The sequence below is a fragment of the Delphinapterus leucas genome, chromosome 16 (genome assembly GCF_059928025.1).
Source record: "Delphinapterus leucas isolate spDelLeu-1000000601 "Yukka" chromosome 16, BTC_Dleu_Yukka2, whole genome shotgun sequence".
NCBI classification, from domain to species: domain Eukaryota; kingdom Metazoa; phylum Chordata; class Mammalia; order Artiodactyla; family Monodontidae; genus Delphinapterus; species Delphinapterus leucas.
The window spans coordinates 18,014,990-18,033,389 of record NC_143144.1 but is presented as its reverse complement, the minus strand read 5'-3'; the positions used below and the strand labels follow the sequence as shown (position 1 = coordinate 18,033,389).

General features: G+C 37.0%; 1 protein-coding gene across 1 annotated transcript in view; it reads left to right on the top strand.

Moving 5' to 3' along the window:
* The first annotated feature begins 219 nt into the window (after positions 1-219).
* The window catches only part of RTKN2 (rhotekin 2), an 88,349-nt gene continuing 70,168 nt past the window's right edge, over positions 220-18,400 (top strand). The window contains exons 1-2 of the mRNA XM_022560629.3: positions 220-356; positions 6,802-6,998. Of these exons, the coding sequence (XP_022416337.1) occupies positions 297-356; positions 6,802-6,998 (257 nt within the window). The 5' untranslated portion in view covers positions 220-296. The remainder of the gene's footprint in view (positions 357-6,801; positions 6,999-18,400) is intronic.

Below are 18,400 nucleotides of genomic sequence, written 5' to 3'. Positions count from 1 at the left end.
ACTCCTGTCTCAGGCCCGCCCACACCCCAAGCATTGCGTTAAGTCGGCCCACCGCTCCCTATTGTCCAGCGGGCACTGAGAACTCGGGTCTCCGCAACGTTCAGGCGTGGGCGGCGCGGGGCGCGCCCACTGCGCGTGCGCGCGCCGGCTCGCAGGCCCCCTCGCCCCCTCTACGCCGGGACTTGGTACGGCCGGGACGTCCCGGCGGTTGGCGTCCTCCGCTGCTCCAGCCAGGGGCGGGCTTTTCAAATCTTACCTTTGGAAGAGTGGCGGCGGCACAGGCTGTGGCGCTGGTAATGGAGGGGCAGATCCTGAGGGGACCCGAGCTCCGCCCGGCGGGGCTTCCCGCTCAGCAGGTGAGTGAGGAAGGGAGCCGGCTTCAGGTCCTCAAGCGGTCGTTTTGCCTGGACGACGGGAAATTCCCCCCCCCCGCCCCTTCGCGTCTCGTGTTCCGCCGTGGCCAGGAACAAAGAACTAGGCGACTGCACTTTTGAGGCCCTAATGGAGCTTGGAAATCTCCCCGTTCCCGTCTCCCCACCCTCTCCCCCAATTTTCTTAGGGAGGAAACAGGCCCGGAATGGGGAAGCGACGCCGGAGTCTCGAAGCGCGTTTTGGGGCGCACCTGTCCGCCGCCCCTCCTCCCAGGATTGGGACGCTTGTCTTTTTGGAAGGGTGGGTGACGCAGGGGGAATGGGAGCCCCGGGATATCCCGGAAGCCCACCCGAGGCCTGTGGAGGACACTTGGCTTATTACTCGATTTGACGCAAAGCACAATCACTGCAGGAGCTTTGTCTACACACAGTATAAACTTGGTGGAGAGGGCTGGAGAAGTAAACTGCAACCTCTGAACTCGAGAAAAAGTTGGTCTGATAGTGGATTCTTTTTGAATTGGATAGGAGAGAAGTTTGGTGTTTGGTATTTATCCATGTAAAATGTGTGTTAGGAACCTTTCTACTTAATATAGTCCAACATTATTTCTTGGCCGTTATTAAAAGTTTATACTTTCCACTCTTAACCTTTAAAGAAAACTTAAAAGATGGGACTTAGAACTCTGATCTCTTTGAGCTGGATCTCCACTTCCAGTTTACTCTCCACCGTGTTTTCCCTATTTTTAAAGTAGATTAAACCATATGAAATTCCGAGTTTTGTAGGTCAAAATTGGTAGAATATTAACAATTTTGTATGGTCCCACCTATTACCTTTGCTTAGCAACTCATTTTCTTTTCTGTAAACCTTAGAACCCTCAGCAGATAGAAAATTGTTAGGAAGTCTCCATAATGCTGTGAAAAGGAAAGCAAGACCTTGAGTCGTTATGCGAAGAGGGCAGTAACTTTATCAGTAATTTATGCTGTTATGCCAGCATTTCCAAAAATTTCAAACATTTCGATGCAGAGTGTTTCTTTTCTGTTCTATCCTGTTATGTACTTTTGTTACCGAAATTGGGGCCCGGCTGCTGGCTGCTCAAAAGCCAATAAAGAGGCAAGATTGGTGGAAAGGAGTTTGCTTTGTTTTGGATGCCGGCAAAGGCTGGGGTCGGGTGGTGGGGTGCGGTGTTGGACGCCTGTCCAAAGGCTGACTCTGCCCCGCTGACAACCTCTGGACCTGAGCTTCTGTAGACAGAGGGAGGGGCCACATGTGGAAACGGCACAACCAGCACTGACAGCCGTCTTGAAATTGGTCTTGCAGTGGTCTGACCAGCGTCGTCGTGATTATTTTAAGCACAGTTAACCTTCAGTTCCAGGGTTGGTTTGTTCCCATTTCTTTGAGGCTAGTTCTCGGATTCTGGCAGCTTATGTCTCGGCGCAGTCTGGTCGCCATGTAGTTAACGTCCACCTGCTGGGGGTTTCAGTACCTATCAGACAGCTCCCAGGATGTGGCTCAGAATATTACCTATAGCCCTTGAGAAGGAACTGAAGGCCCTCGACTTGGCTTACTGACTAAATTATTATTGTTTTGTCCCATTTGACTGCTTTTCTTTGCTTCTGCATGTTCTCACTTCTCTGATTAAACTTATCGTTTGACTCAAGTTTTTCCACGGGCAAAAAGGCAGGCTGAGGACATGGGGGGCAAGGACCACAGGGTCCTGCTCCGTTTCCCTTTGATTGTACTAATTATTTTTTTAAATTTGATTTCTAGTGAATTGGTGATATTGAGGTTCTTGCACTTACCATGTAGGTGTTGGTGAGGCCGATCAAGTATATTTCTTGAGCTGTGTGCACCAGTAAATGTTTTTGTATGGTACAAAAGAGATAAGAGGATAAGGTCATAAAAGAAGTTTAGCTACATGGAATGAAAAGAAATATTTAAATATACGTAACGGCTGGATTATTTACATGTAGGAAAGTACATTACTTAAAGATTCTTAGGCAGCAACAAATTAAAATAATTGAGTTGTGGAATTCCTTCTGCTTGGATCTTGGAGAAAAATTGCAAAATATTAATAGGTTTTAACCTAACGGGAATATTGAGGGTCAGTAAGAGAATTTTATACTTGACTAACACTGACTCTTTGTGTTTCCTTTGATCCTAATGAACCTGCCGTCAGATAGGGATAGCACCAAAGATTTTGAGATGGTCACTCACTAGTGTAACACCTCTACTCAAACCTTGGAGTCATCTGTGACTACTCACAGCATAGAATATTGGCTTTGGAGTCAGATTAAGGTAAAATCCAGCTCTGTTGTGCAGCCTTGAATAAGTTACCTGTCTTTTCTAAGTTGCAGTTTCTGCAGTTGAAGAATGGTAAACTGCTTATCACAGAAATTTGTTGGAATTTGAGAACCTCTTTAAAGTACTTACCACAGTACCTAGCACTCATACATGCTTGAGAGATGACTTATTTTTGTTATTATCTTTTGTCCCATTCATCTGAATAGTTGGCATAGCCACCTACCTTTTCTTACAAATGTTTAAGCTTTTGAAATTTTTATAAAAATAAAATTTGAGAAATAATATTTTCTCATTGCAGAAAAGTAAACATAGACAGAAACATGAATTTAAGAATTCTTTCTCCAATTCCATTCCCCAGAATGAGCACTGTTAACAACTTCTAGACTTTTCTCTGTATGTAAACAACTCTTAAAATACACAAAATTTCTTTTGGAAAGAATGTATACTGTATATACTCTTCTGCAATCTTTTTCATCTTGCTCTCTTAGCTAACATGGTTTAACTATACCCATTAGGTGGGTGATAGTTTCTATCTGAATTACTACAGTTTTCTTACCAGCAGCCCAACTTCTTTTGTTTTTTTTCTTTTTTTTAGTCAGTGCCTAATTCCAACACTAAAGTCATTTTCTTTGTACTTCCTTTGTGCCCTTCTAGCTCTTAAAATCTAGTATATTTCCATTTTCTACATTATCTAAGTTTGCACATTTAAGTCATCTGTTTCATTCTTAGCCTTGCCCTATCCATTTATTTTTACCTGCCTGACTTTAAATACCTACGAGATAAGGCTTCTCTTTGACCTGATAGCAAGCCCTTATTTAGAAAATTGAAGAAGAAATAACAAAAGGAAGGCTCTCTCCCCATTCTCCGCTCTTCTTGGAGGCTTGAATTCACACACTTCTAAGAGGGATGCATACAGGGAAACATGCTTTTGTCACGGGCCCTAGTCAGTCTTGACTCTGCCATTATGGTTGAGGCAGTGATGATTTTCGCTCCCTACTCTTCCTCTTTGAGGTCAGTAAGCATCACCATTGAATGCCACCCTCATTACATGATCATTGTTCTCTCTGTGGTTCGCACTAGGCATCACTCCTAGCCTAGGAGCACTTTGTACCCCTTTTTAACTTAAAACAAATCCTTTGACTCCATTATGTTTTTCTTGGCTAGAGTAGTTTGCTTGACCAGAGATGTTTTCTCTGCATGTAAAGTATAGATGTGTACTATGTATTATAGTATATACTATACTAAAAGAACTTGTATGGAGAACACAAAACTGGCTAATACAATGGTCCTTTTTTTCACCCTGAATGTGTTAAAAAAAGAAACTAGCACAACATTTTAAATCAACTATACTCCAATAAAAAAAATGCATACACTTAATTTATCCATCTTCTGTCAGCCCTCCCAGATCCACATCCACTCACTGTAGAGCAGGGGAGGTAAGGTCATAGTTTACTAAGTATGTTCATTTGGCTGGGTTAGGGATCAGCAAACCACTTCTGTAAAAGGACAAATAGTAAATATTTTCAGCTTTGTGGGCCACACAGTCTCTTTTGAAATTATTCAGCTCTGCCTTTGTAGCTTGAAAGTAGCCATAGACAACACAAATGGGCATGACTGTGCTCCAGTACAACTTTATTTACAAAAACAGGTACTGGCCAGGCTATAGTTTGCTGCCCACTGCTCTAAAGGACAGAATTCTAATATAATATCTGCTAGCTATATCTCATTTCCTTACTGAATATTTAATCTTAAAAATACTGTAATTTTTTTTAAACCCTAACTTTACATTTCCTTTCTCCACTATATCCCATGCCTCTCTACTTTTATGAAGTCTTTATCAATAAGTGAAGAAAGACAATCTTCATTTACCAGATGGAAACCTTTAGAAGTCCGAACTGATTCCTTAGTGTTGTCTCTGGCCACCTACTGGTTTCTAAAGGTTGTTGCAACTTTCCAGATGGCTGGGGAATTTCAAGTAGTGCAGCCCTGGTTCTCTGCTGTGGCTGTGCACTAAATCACCAGAGGAGCTTTAAATAAAAGTGCAGGTTCCACCTCCAGAGATCCTAATTGTTTTGGGGTAGGTCATAAGCTTAGGTACTTTTGTAAGGCCCTTCCTCTCTGCCTGAGGTGATTCTAATGTGCAGCCTGCTTTAAGAAGGACTGTGCTAGTCCTTCAACTGGCTGCCTGACTGTAGTATTTAAACTGGCTGCCTGACTGTAGTATTTAAAAAGCAAACTTGAATTTAATGGCACCAGATGGTATTCGTTTATATTTGAGTTGTGGGGTAAAGTTATTCATCCCACTTTCAAGTTTCTCCCTAAGTAGACTCTCCAACGCTAACCCGCCTGCCAGAGTTTATTTCTATAGACATATGGGTCACATAGATAATTCTTATAATTGATTACTAATTACATTAAAGAAGAATTTACTTTGGGACTGACAAGTCATAAAAAGATGAGATGGAGTTGTTGAAATTCAGTCATGTGTAAAGAAGGAAAAGCAGCAAATGACTACATTTATATAGTACATCAGTTTTGAGTTATACTACAAAAGAAGGTTTTTATGTGGCGATTACATGATGTAATTACAGGAGGTAGTTAAACAGATCTGTTTTCTGCGTGTGAACAGCACACTGATTGATTTGGGTAATCAAGCTAAATCATCTGCAGTTTTTCTTTTCGGGTCATCATAGACTATTGCTCTAACTTTCAGCTTTCCTTTTTGAAAAGATTGTCCTTTCAATATCTGGAAATTCTGTTATTAGATTCATTCAGATTTTTGATATAAATTTTATTCCAGTTAAAAGGTAAACTAGCGTTCATTTTTTTGCTTTTTCTAACCGCAGAAGCTAGGATGATCTCTTCATTTTTAGAAATAGACATACTGAAGCATTATTACAAGTTTGTAGTATATTAAAGAGTATCTAGTGATTTATAGTTTTTAAAAAGTCACTGAATTTAAATCAGAACAATACATTTCAGTTTATAGAATTTTGATGTTACATATGAAACTTGTTTATAGAGCCAGGCCATTTTAAGATCCTTGTACAGAAGGAAAGACTTTCAGAACTAAAATGATTCAGTAGTTTTCATGGTGACTCTTAAAACTAAAATAAATATATCCAAAAACTGTGTTCTAGATCTCTGTTCCAGGTAGCTAAAGCTTCTGACATTTTCTTAGCATAGTTCTTTCACTCTCTTGCTTCTGAGATTTTATTTACATTGCTTACCCTAACAAATAGCCTGTTACCTCTCTGCTGTTAAACCTTAGTTCCTTTATTCAGCATCTGTTCTTTTAGAAAGTTTTTCCTTGGTTAATTTAGTGTCATCGGTTACATCTTGCCATCTCACAGTGCAACTTACATAATACATGCATGTGCTGTATTGTTCACATTGGTTATTATATTCTTGTATTAGTTTCCTGAGGCTGCCATAACAAATTACCAAAACTGAGTGGCTTAAAACAACAGAAATTTGTTCTCTCAGAGTTTTGGAGTCCAAAAGTCTGAAATCAGGGTACCTGCAGAGCCATGTTCCTGCTGAAGGGACTAGAGAAGAATCTGTCCTTGCCTTTTCCAGCTTCTGGTGGTTGCTGGCAATACTTGGTGTTCCGTGGCTTGTAGACTCATTACTCCAGTTTCTGCCTGCATCTTCACATGGAGTTCTGTATGTATCCCTCTGTGTCTTCACTTGGCTTTCCTATGAGGCCAACAGTCATTGGATTTAGGGCCCACACTAATCCAGTATGACCTCATCTTAACTAATTACATCTGCAAAAGTATGTCCAAATAAGGTTACATTCTAAGGTTCTGGGAGGACAGGAATATGTGGGGGACACTATTCAACCTTGTACAGTTACAGTAAGAATATATATTATTTCTCACCTTTGTTTCTGTTCTGTTTATCCAGTAGATTGTAAAGACTTCCTAATAAAGCAAGAAATTAAGATTTCGCACAGAGCCTTTAAAAGATTTTATACTATCATACACTAAAACTTTGTTACTTTCCCAATGTATTATAAAAATATAATACTAGATAGTACATTTTCCATCTATTAGGGGTAAAAAGAAATGTTATAATTTTGGGTTTTGCTACCTTTTAAAAATGCTTTTTCTCTCTCTTTTTTTTAAGGACTGCAGCATTCAAGAAAAACTACATTTAGAAATTCGAATACGAGAAGGGGTATGGAAACTCCTTTCTCTGAGCACTCAGAAAGACCAGATTTTGCATGCAGTTAAGAATCTCATGGTGTGCAATGCTCGAATAATGGCTTACACATTGGAGCTGCAGAAATTAGAAGAGCAGATTGCGAATCAAATTGGAAGATGGTTAGTGACATTGTTTACCTATGGCTTTTAATGTACTTAAATATTTACATTAAAAACACCATATAGGGCTTGCCTGGTGGCGCAGTGGTTGAGAGTCTGCCTGCCGATGCAGGGGACATGGGTTCGTGCCCCGGTCCGGGAAGATCCCACATGCCGCGGAGCGGCTGGGCCCATGAGCCATGGCCGCTGAGCCTGCGCGTCCGGAGCCTATGTTCCGCAAGGGCAGAGGCCACAACAGTGAGAGGCCCGCATATCGCAAAAAAAAAAAAAAAACCCAGAAAACGAAAAAAACAACACCATATAATTTAACCTGAAATGTCAAATCACCAAAGCTTTTAAAAAATACATTGAAGTAGCCTCTGATATCATAAACATTTTTAAGTAGGGCTCAGAGTAAACTTACTATTAAGGCAGCAGTTTTTACTGGCCAGTTTTGTTGTGTTCAGTACTTCCAGATTGTAAAATGAAGTGGTTAAGAAGCAAGGAGTGAGGAAATATTTTAAGAAGAAGGACTAAGACTGATATCTGAGTGTATAGAAATGTAAATTTAAAAAAACTAATTGCTTAAAAATAAACTGATAAAAAGATACTAGCTGAGAGTAATGGAAACTTAGAAATTGAAATGAGTGGGCAGCAAAATTAAAGATATAAATGGAATTAAAGCTATGAATGGGATTAAAGCTATGAATAGACTTAAAGATATGAATGGAAGGGAACTTAAAAATCTGCTAACACATTCCTTTCATATGTTGAGTGTAAGTTCCAGAGAGGCAAGTGACTTACTCAAGGACACTTGAGTGACACTAGTGACGCTAGAACACTAGTGAGTGTTCTAACTAGTGACAGAAGCTAATGAGAGGTTACTTACCATTTGCTAAGTAACTTCTGGCCCTTGTTCTCTCTGTCACTACATGCTGCCTTTTTGGATCAGGTCTGGATTTTGTGTATGAAATTTACATCCTATCCTATTTACAATGCCAAGTCTTATTTGGACCTTAGGATTGACTCGATTTAGTGGCTAGATATTGGTTTCCTTTTTAATATAAATGGTTTCACATTATCCATTGTTGATCGGTCTTAAAGCTGTAACACTAACTAAAAGTTTCTTTTTAGACATTAGTGGCCATTGATTGGGCTGTTCATGGTACACCTCCATGAAATTCTTGAAAAGTAAGGTAAAAACACAGGTCAGAGAAAGATTTTTGTAAAAATAGAATATTGATGAAATCGTAAAATAAACACTTATGTACGAAGTGGCTAATATTTATTAGCTTTATTCCCTTGGGATAGCGATTTAATCTCTTTGTGCCTTATTTCCTTCATTACACTTGACATAATAATATTTACATTTTGAAAATTAAGATGATATATATTAAAAACCTAATAATACCTTTTATGTAATTAGTACTCAATGTATGTCAAACAGTTTTCACTATTATTTATCCCTGGCATTATAAAATGAAATTATTCCAGTATCATAATCCAGGAAAATACTTTTCAGATACACATACACTGGACTAAGTCAGTGCTTCACCAGCTGTGTCAAATATATTACTTAGAGTAGATGATTTTGTATCACAAGATATGCAAAGCCAAGGAATAAATATGGCATATCTTTTTATAGCATGAATTTTTAAGATAAAGCATGAGGAATTTAGGATTGTGGCATGGTTTTGGATTATGCTACTCATCGGGATACATGTTCCTTCTCCCCAGCCTTTATAACAATATGTTGTCAAGGGGTGGGACTGTTTAAGTGGAAGAATTTTAGAAGCACTGGTTTAAGTACAGTGTGGGACTAAACACTCAATATTATATCATTTCTCACAGTTATATGGAATGTTCCTCTGGGAATCATGTCTACCCTTCATATTCATGTTCTTTAAGTATTTATAATGAATTGTGAACTGGCCATTTTCTTTAACAACTTTCCTGAAGTTGCTGATTTGGAAAAATGTTAAATAAGCTTAATTCCTGTTGGATTTTTATAACAAAGATAAGAAAAAATATCTGGGACTCTCAACTGAAGATGTGTACAATTTTCAGTTTCTTTACTGATTATCTTTGATAGATGAAAATAGCTTTGATGCTATATTTGTTTTATATTTGAACATTTATATTTGTTCATCACTTCTTGCCTCCATTAATTATTGAATTATTTCTTTAAAAAATCTGAATATTCTATATGAATTATTTTGTTTACAACTTCATTTTGTTATGTGCAGATATAACCTGAGGTTACTGATCAAACATAACTGGAAATTATAGTACTTTCCTTCTTACTACATAAAAATGATCTAAAGATAAAAGAGAATCCATGATAGTTTTTTTAGTTCCTTGAAGAAAGTTATGTAAATTATGCCATTTGATTAGTCAATCCAATATTTATTGAATATCTACTACTTGTAGAACACTTATTTAGTATTGTGCTACTGTATCCAAATTCAAAGAACAGAATTTGTCGAAATGTGAGTATATTTGTATATTCAGCATTCAAATACCTTACCTTTAGAGACTCAGTAGTCTGTTCCTTAGCTTGGTTTTGATGGTCTTTAAGATAGAAAAGTGCTCCACTTTTACTTTGCTACCAGAAATAAAATAGCATTTTAACGAGTCTCCTACCTACCACTAGTCTTCCTTCTCTAAAGTTTTGTGATAAAATGTAAAAAAAATTAATACAGACAATACATCTAGACTCTTTCAAAGAAGAATCAAATCAGTATGAAATGGTAGAATCGATAAAGGTCTAATGGAAGAATTGGGTCTGAATCTTCCAGATCGTAAAGGATGGGTAGTGTTTGGTTTGTTGAGTAGAAAGAAAGCAGATTAAAAGTAAGAAAAATAGCAAAACAAAAGCTTAGGGTGAAAAATGAGCATGAATTCAAGAACATTGAAGAGATGTGTTTGGTTGAGGCTGAAGATCAAGCCAAAGTTGAAAAGGAAGTGGGTAGCAAAATTCAAGAAAGTTTACAATGATATCAGGTTAACTGGTATTAACTGACAGCCTTTCTAGGTGCCAGGTACTGTGCTAGGGTTTCACAAATGCCACATCACAAACTGAGAGAGGTATAAACCTCTTTATTAAAGATTTGGGAACAGGAAATTGGAAAATATTAGATAACTGTTTCAAAGGGCACACAGTGACTCTGTGACTAGGATGTGAACCCAAACGACTTAAAAGCCTGAGCCTCGCTTAACCCTCCCCAGAGAAGCCCATGTATTTTGTACTACCCCAAGCTGTCCTGTTAAGTTGTTATAGAGCTTTACATTTATTTCATTATTTATCTTTTACCATTTTATTTTCAGTAAGAAAGAGGCATGATAAAATGGGTGTTTAGGAAGGTTATCTGGCAGTAGAGTATTGAAAAGGATGGTGAGACAAAATAACTGAAATAATAAATTTTTAGGGAAAATATTTAAGAACAGGCAGATAGAGAAGTGATCAGATAAGTAACTTTTGATGAGATAAATGAGATAAAAACTAGTGCATGAGTTTTGGGTTTTTTTAATAGGTATTTACTCAAGGTCCTCTTGATACAGTAACAACCATTCTGCAAACAGTTTCACTTATTTCTCAATTTATTATGAGTTTATTAAAGTAAGCAAATAGTCTTACTTCATTTTACAGCCTGTTTAAACTGGGGTTCCAGGAAAGAGTTAAGCCGTAATGCCCCAAGACATGCATTGTATACAATGACTTAACTTCCGTGTATTTAGAATAGTACTAGTTTGGTACCATTCTTGGGAGAATTGAGAAAATAGTCATTCTCTGGTTTAGTTGAGGAACCCCACTTGAGAAATCAGTGATATAGTCATATCATTTATTCTTTTTTTAACCACCTATCTGAGAATATTGGTAATTGGTTAAATGTTCCATTACCATAATGTTCTAATAATGTAACAGAAGCTTTGTTCTCCTTAAATGTATGTAATTATGAAACACCTTCTGGTATACTATCTATTTTTTACATCTGAATATGTGAACGATACCCAGGTTTGTGTAAAATTCATAATAGAGTTGTGTAAAATTCATAATTATGAAACACCTTCTGGTATACTATTTTTTACATCTAAATATGCGAAAGATACCCAGGTTTGTGTAAAATTCATAATAGAGTCAGGGTGACTCAAAAAAAAGTAGAATATGGAAAGTTTCCTAGGTTGAGTAGACAGTAGCTAGTGAGGGTATGGAGTGGAGCACGGACAGCTGACTGCCTTATTAGTTCAAAGGGTAGGATTACTTGGTTACAGCAGTCTGTCAATATGCCAGTCTTTTAAGTGGTAAACGAGACTATCTCCCATATATACCTACTTAAAAGACTTGCTTATATTGGTCCACTTCTTAAAAAACAGCTAATGGTTTCCATTTACTAAAATTCCTTAGGTAGGCATTGCATTCCAGGATCTTCGTGGTCTGATCTCAAACTACTTTCATAGTAGTTTACAAATTAGTTCTTAACTTTCTACTTTACAGATTTATTTCAGCCAAATGCTTGATCTGTATCCCCAAAACAGTTCTTGAATTTTTCTGTCTCCAGTGCTTTTGCTTATACCGAAGTGCCCTATCTTCCATTCCCATTTCATAAGACCTCTTTTGCTCTGCAATACCCTACTTGCATCATCAAAGTTTCCCTTGAAATTGTATTCAGAAAAAGATCACTTCTTCCTTTATGCTCATAGTAAGGACTCAAAAAATGATTATTTGCCTCCTTTTAGTTCTAGTAGCATCTGAACCATGAATATCTCACTGTAGTATACTATATTCTAATAGTCTATATTCCATTTATGAGCATGTATTATCAATTAAATTATAAACTTTTAGGGGCAGGGACAATGTTGGTTCTTACTTATTAGATGAAGAAATAGAGATGATATCACCACTCATTTCATACGGTCATTTTTGAGGATTTAGTGCCTGGAGCTTGGAGGCAACTCAACTAATGTTGATTCTTTTCTCTTTCTTCTTTGTATCCCCAGAACACCTAACAGTGCTATATAACTATTTAAGAGCAATATAATTTGTGCTTCATAACGTTTTGCCTCCTCCTCCCTTCCATGTGTATCATGAGCAAATAGGGCTTATAATTTAATAACAGTTAATTATATGGCAGTTACTCATTTTTCTTCTTGTTACTTTCTTCCATGTTCTTAGGTTCTTCCTGTTTTTGTTGGCCTCTGTGCTTGACATGTTCCAGATTATCATTTACTATTTTCTACTTCGTTCACTTTTTTAAAACCAACTTTTTATTATGAAATTTCATATGTAAAAAGTTTAAGAATAGTATAGACATCATGTATATTCTCCACCTGGAAGGACCAGTTAATAGTTTGCCATATATGTTCATCCACTCTCCTTCTCTATCTTGGTACTCATACACACAGACACATACTCACACACATATGCATGCATGCATGTACACACATACACATTTTTCTTTTTTTGTGTTGAACCATTTGAAAATAAGTTGCAGACAACATGGCATGTATATCTCAGTAGTTCAGGGTATATCTTCTAAAAACAAGAACTTCTCCTATATAACCAAAATATGGTTATCATATATAAAATATTGACAGTAATTGCATAATCGTCCACTAATATTCAGTCCATATTCAATTTTACCTAGTTGTCAAAAGAAAATTCTTTATAGTTCCTTTTCCAAAACCAGAATTCAGCCAAGATTCATTTGGTTATGTTTCTTTAATCATTTTACCTTTATCTAAAAACTCCTTGCCATTGATGCTTTGAAGAGTCTAGACTTTAAAAAATATCCTTTAAAAATATTCTGTGCTGTATATTTGTCTATTTAGGGGAGGGAAGAATTTCTGCTCTACCCCTCTTGGTTCTTTTGACTGGTCTAATAATTAAATAGGTACAAGACAGATTAATAGGAGAAAAACAAATTTAATTTCGTACATATGGTGGTCCCATAGGTATAAGACTCAAGAGGTGACCAAAGCATGTTGTTTATACACCTTTTTAGACAAAGAGTAAATTATTTGTGAAGATTTGACAAAACAAAAGGGTTTGGGCTTGGAGTAGCAAATTAATGAAGAAGTAATGAAGTTTGTTTATACAGCTTCCTCTGCCCCAAACTCTGTATCTCTGGTAATAAGGATGCCCTCCATCCTCCAGCATAGGGAGGATATCTTCCCATGGGAGCTTTGTTTCCTGCTTTCAGGGGAACAAAGGAGGGTTAGGGTGTTCTTCTTGCATGGGCTGTTTCTCAAGTGACTTGATTTCATTTTATTTTTAATAAATTTATTTATTTATTTATTTTTGGCTACGTTGGGTCTTTGTTGCTGCACGTGGGCTTTCTCTAGTTGCGGCAAGCAGGGGCTATTCTTCATTGTGGTGCACAGGCTTCTCATTGCGGTGGCTTCTCTTGTTGCGGAGCACAGGCTGCAGGCACGTGGGCTTCAGTAGTTGTGGCACGCGGGCTCAGTAGTTGTGGCTCACGGGCTTAGTTGCACCGCGGCATGTGGGATCTTCCCGGACCAGGGCTCGAGCCCGTGTCCCCTGCATTGGCAGGAGGATTCTTTGCCACTGCACCACCAGGAAAGTCCTCTCAAGTGACTTTAATTCAAAATAGTCAACATTCCACTTTGGCATATTTTGGGGTGGCCTCCCACAAACCCCATCATCTAATTGTTTCTTTTGGTATTATTGAACCGTTTCTCACATTCCCTGTTTTTGCTGTAACTGGAAGTTGGATCAGACTTAATCAGACTCAGGTTAAACATTTTTTTGCAAGAATTTTTCTTGGTTAGGTTGGGTACTGTATATGCTGCCAGTGTGGTACGATGTGATATTTGTTTTTACTGCTCTAAATGATGCTGAGTTTGATCCCTTGGTTTAGATGGCGGTTGCCACATTTCTCTTCTGTGATATAATGGTTTTCCCTTTGCAATTCATAAGTAACCTTTGGGCTATTACATTGGGGCTGGGAGAATATTCTGTTATCCAACAAGCTTTCACTTAATGACTGTATCCATTTATGATCCTTGCCTAAATTATTAGGGCTTTACAAGACAGTGATTATCTAATTCTATTATTTTTTTCTATACTTTTTAGCTAATATTCTTCTGTAAGGAAGGCCATTCCTCTTCTTTCTCTTTCCATAGATTTGTGGATTTTTATTTATTCAATGTTTTATCATTTATAGTCATTAATCATTTTGATAGATTAAATTTTCCTAATTTTGTTCAATGGAAGTTCCGTCAAACTGGCTTCTTTTTTCTTTTGACCTGCTTCTATATAAGTCTTTAAGAACTTTCTTACTTTCTGGCCCAAAAGGTGACCCAGGTTTGCCTTGTATTTTCTGTGCCTTAGACCTAGAGTCGGCCATTTCTCTAATGACTCCTGATTCCCTTTAATGGTGAATAGTACTTTGAAACCAAGATGTGGGCACTAGGTGTGCTCATTGTTATTAGGGATCACTTCTTTTAGGTCTTGAAAAGGACATAGCTATGGGAAAGACTTTTTTAAAAATCATGAGTTTATATTGATATTTATAGGCTTTGTTTTCTTGAATTACTTTATATTTGTATCTCTTTTTCTTATGCTGAAAATCTTAATTGCTAACCAACAGTAATATATTTCCTTATTTGTTTTATATGTTTCTTATTTGTTTTATACTATGATTATATAAAATAGTTTCATAATTATAGTACCAATATGATTGCTGACATAAACCCACCTGGGTAAGTTCAAGATGTCCTTGTAGTTCTTTTCCAACATACAGAAATTATGGAAACTTTCCAATATACAGAAAAGTTGAAAGAATTGTACAGTGAAGACTGATATATCCATCACCTAGAGTCTGCAGTTAATATTTTACTATATTTACTTTATCCTATATCCTTTTATTTATCTGTCAATTCATCTTATTTTTTATGATGCAGTTCAAAGAAAGTTCCTTTTTGTGAGTGTGTATGTGTGTATACATACAAATATACATACATTCTTGTGGATAAAGGGTTAGGAGACTATGTTTAAAAGTTACTTAAAATGATCTTTTTCTCTCTGTATGGTTATGTTATCAGTTTCATAAACAGTCATTTGTTACTTGTGTCAGTTTGGGGTTGCCTTTTTTTCCCTCTTTGAATAAATCATGCTTTCTGGATATGTTGTATTTCTTTTTCCCCAAAGCTGGATTAGTAGTACCTGCCTCTGTCCCCACTTCAAGAGGCAGCCACTGTTCTGCTTTTTTTCCCCCCACCATATGTTTTGCCTGTTCTAGAGCTTAATACAAATGGAATTGTCCAGTGTGTACCCTATCCTTTTCATCAGCATAATACTTTTGAGATTCTTCAGGTAGCTAGCGTATATCAGTGATTTGTTCCTCTTTATTGGTAAGTAATATTTCACTGTATGAATATACCATGGTGCCACTTCTTTCCTCTGGGGTTGACTTTTCTCTAATTTCTTCCTGGTTTTGGTTGCTTGCCAGTCCCTTCAGGTAGTTGTTTTTTAATAGTTTTTCATATTTTATATTGTTTTCTATGGGAGAATTTCTCTGATATGAGCTATTCCAACATTACCAGAAGATAAATTCATTTTGTTGCATCTTGAGCAAATAAATTTTTAGTTTTTTCTACTTTATGAAATATTTTGAAATTTCCTTTCTGACTTAATATGGTCAATTTTCATGACTGTCATGGGCTTTTGAAGTTATATTTCATTTTTCAGAGTACGAAGTTCGATATGTATATATATATTTATATATATGCAAAAGATTAATGTTATTGATTATGTTTTTATCTTTTGACCGCTTGAACTATCTTTGACTGAAAGAGATAGGTTAAGATTTTTGTTATTAAGGTTTTGCTGTCTTACCCTTGTATATCCTGTACTTAATGTTTTATGAAACATTTGGTACTTTAGTACTTGTTATATATTTATTGCCAGTTGCAGCCTTTAGCATTATAAAAGTGTCCTTTTGTTGTTGTTGTCCTATAATGCTTTTGGATCTGAGTTCTACAGTTTCCTGAGAACAAGATCATATACCCTGATTTCTTATTGTTTGCATTTGTTTGGTGTATCTTTGCCCATCTCTTTAGTTTATTAACCTTTGTGAATTGTTTGGTTGAAGGTGTGTTTCTTGTATTCATCCCAGAGTTCGGTTTTACATTATGAGCCTATCTGAAAATCCTTTTACTAGAGGAGTTAAGCATACTTACATATATATTACTGATATATTTGGTTTCAGCTTTGTCACATGTTCTTTTATGTTATGTTAACTTACGTGTATTATAATTATAGCTTGTCTTTTACCCTGTGGTCTGTTTTCTTTTTTTTAAATATTAATTTATTTATTTTTGGCTGCGTTGGGTCTTCGTTGCTGTGCGTGGGCTTTCTGTAGTTGTGGCGAGCGGGGGTACTCTCTGTTGCGGTGCATGGGCTCCTCATTGCAGTGGCTTCTCTTGTTGCGGAGCATGGGCCCTATCTAGGCACGTGGGCTTCAGTAGGTGTGGCTCGCAGGCTCTAGGGAGCAGGCTCAGTAGCTGTGACGCATGGGCTTAGTTGCTCCGTGGCATGTGGGGTCTTCGTGGACCAGGGCTTGAACCTGTGTCCCCTGCATTGGCAGATGGATTCTTAACCACTGTGCAACCAGGGAAGCCTGGTCTGTTTTCTTTATTTAATTTAAGAAGAGTTTTATTGGTCATAGAAGTTACTAGAACTTTATATTTAAAAACTATATACTGATAACTTTATAATGACCTTAGTTCTTTTTTTCTTAGGCTTTTCCTATTTTGTTTTTCTGCTTTAAATGATATCATTTTGTTTCCACTTACTATTTTCTGTGTAGAAATCAATGAACTTATTCTATTTTCCCATGTCTTCCTTTTCTACCTTTCTTTTTTTTTTTAGGGTTGTATTTCTCCTTTGGTAGGTGGATAGTGTTTACATACTAATCTTGTACTTGTAACTTCACCTATGTTTTAGTTTTTGATTTGCAATTAAATATATATAATGTTCACTACCTGTCCTTTTGTTGTACTTTCCAAAATTATCTCTTGTTTAGAGGAAGCTCATGAGCTAGTAGATTCCACAACCTGAGTGCAGTTTCCTTCACATTCTTGCATGTTTAAAGTGCTTTTCTTTAGTGTTGGTACCTAAAGTGCAGCTTGGCTGGATACAAAATCCTTGGCCAACACTTTCTTTCCTTGAGCTTCTTGAATACCTTGCTCCATTGTTGTCGTGTTATCAACAAACCTAATGTCTAATTTTTTTTCCTTTGTGGACTGATTTTTTTTCCCTGTAAATGACTTGGTCTTTTTATCTGGAAGCTGAAAGATGTTTTCTTTATCTTAAAGGCTGGTAATTTTACTGGAATGTGACTACGGCTGAGCATTTTAGCTCATTTAGTGCCTTTTAAATATGTAGATTCAGTTCTTTTATTTTCAGGTTTTCCTGGAGTTAAAGCCTCCAGAAAACATTAATTCTGTCCTATCTCATTGTTTTAGTTTTCTTATTTAAGGACTCCAGTTGCACACAAGTTGGATCTTCTTTGCCTGTCTTCTATGTCTTTCATTTTTTCTTTGATGTTTTTAAACTCTTTATTTTATTTTGGTTCTTTTGGTTCTTTGGGTTCTCTTAGTGTACTTTCAGTTTTATATTTTTGTCCTTGGGCACCTTGTATTTACTCTTCATTTTAGAGATGATTTTATTTTTTCCAGCCTCTTTCCTTGTTCTCTTATTCTTTTTCTTCTTTTTGCATTATTTACCTGCTCTTTATCCTTTACTAATGTGAGGTGTTAGATTTCAGATTCATGGTTTCTCTCATATTTGCAATAGCTTACTTAGCTACACTTAATTCATTTTGGAGTATCGTGTTACCTTGTTTGTTATTCTATATTTTTTGGAAAGTTTTTGGTGGGGTATTTTTATCAGCTGAAGCATTCTGATTCTTTCTACTTTCACTTTATAATAGCTTTCTATGGGTGTTTGGATCCTTTTTTGTTGTTGTTCCTAATGAAACAAAATGAAATACGTAGGATGTAGCATTTTCCTGGGCCAAGTGATGGTGGTGGGGAGGGGGTTGGGTAAAAAGGCTTACTTGGTTTCTTAGTTCAAGAGTGTTTTCTATTATTGGAACTATGAAAAGTAGTTTCTTTAATAAATGGTTCCTTTTGGGATGTTGGTTGGTTGGTTTTCTGATCCTTTGATACTGGTTTGTTTCTTAGGGTTTTTAACTTAAGCTGCTTTCTCCTTCTTCTCCTCTTCCTCCTCCCCCTCCGTGTCCCTCTCCCCTTTTCCTCCTCCTCCCTTTTTTTTTCCATGGCCAAGTCTTCAAAGGATACCTCGCTTATTGCATGTCTGTCTTCTCCACAAGACTAACAACTTCTGAACCAGAATTATTTTGGAGCCCCTACCAGTGCTGTGGTAGCACTGGTTTTAT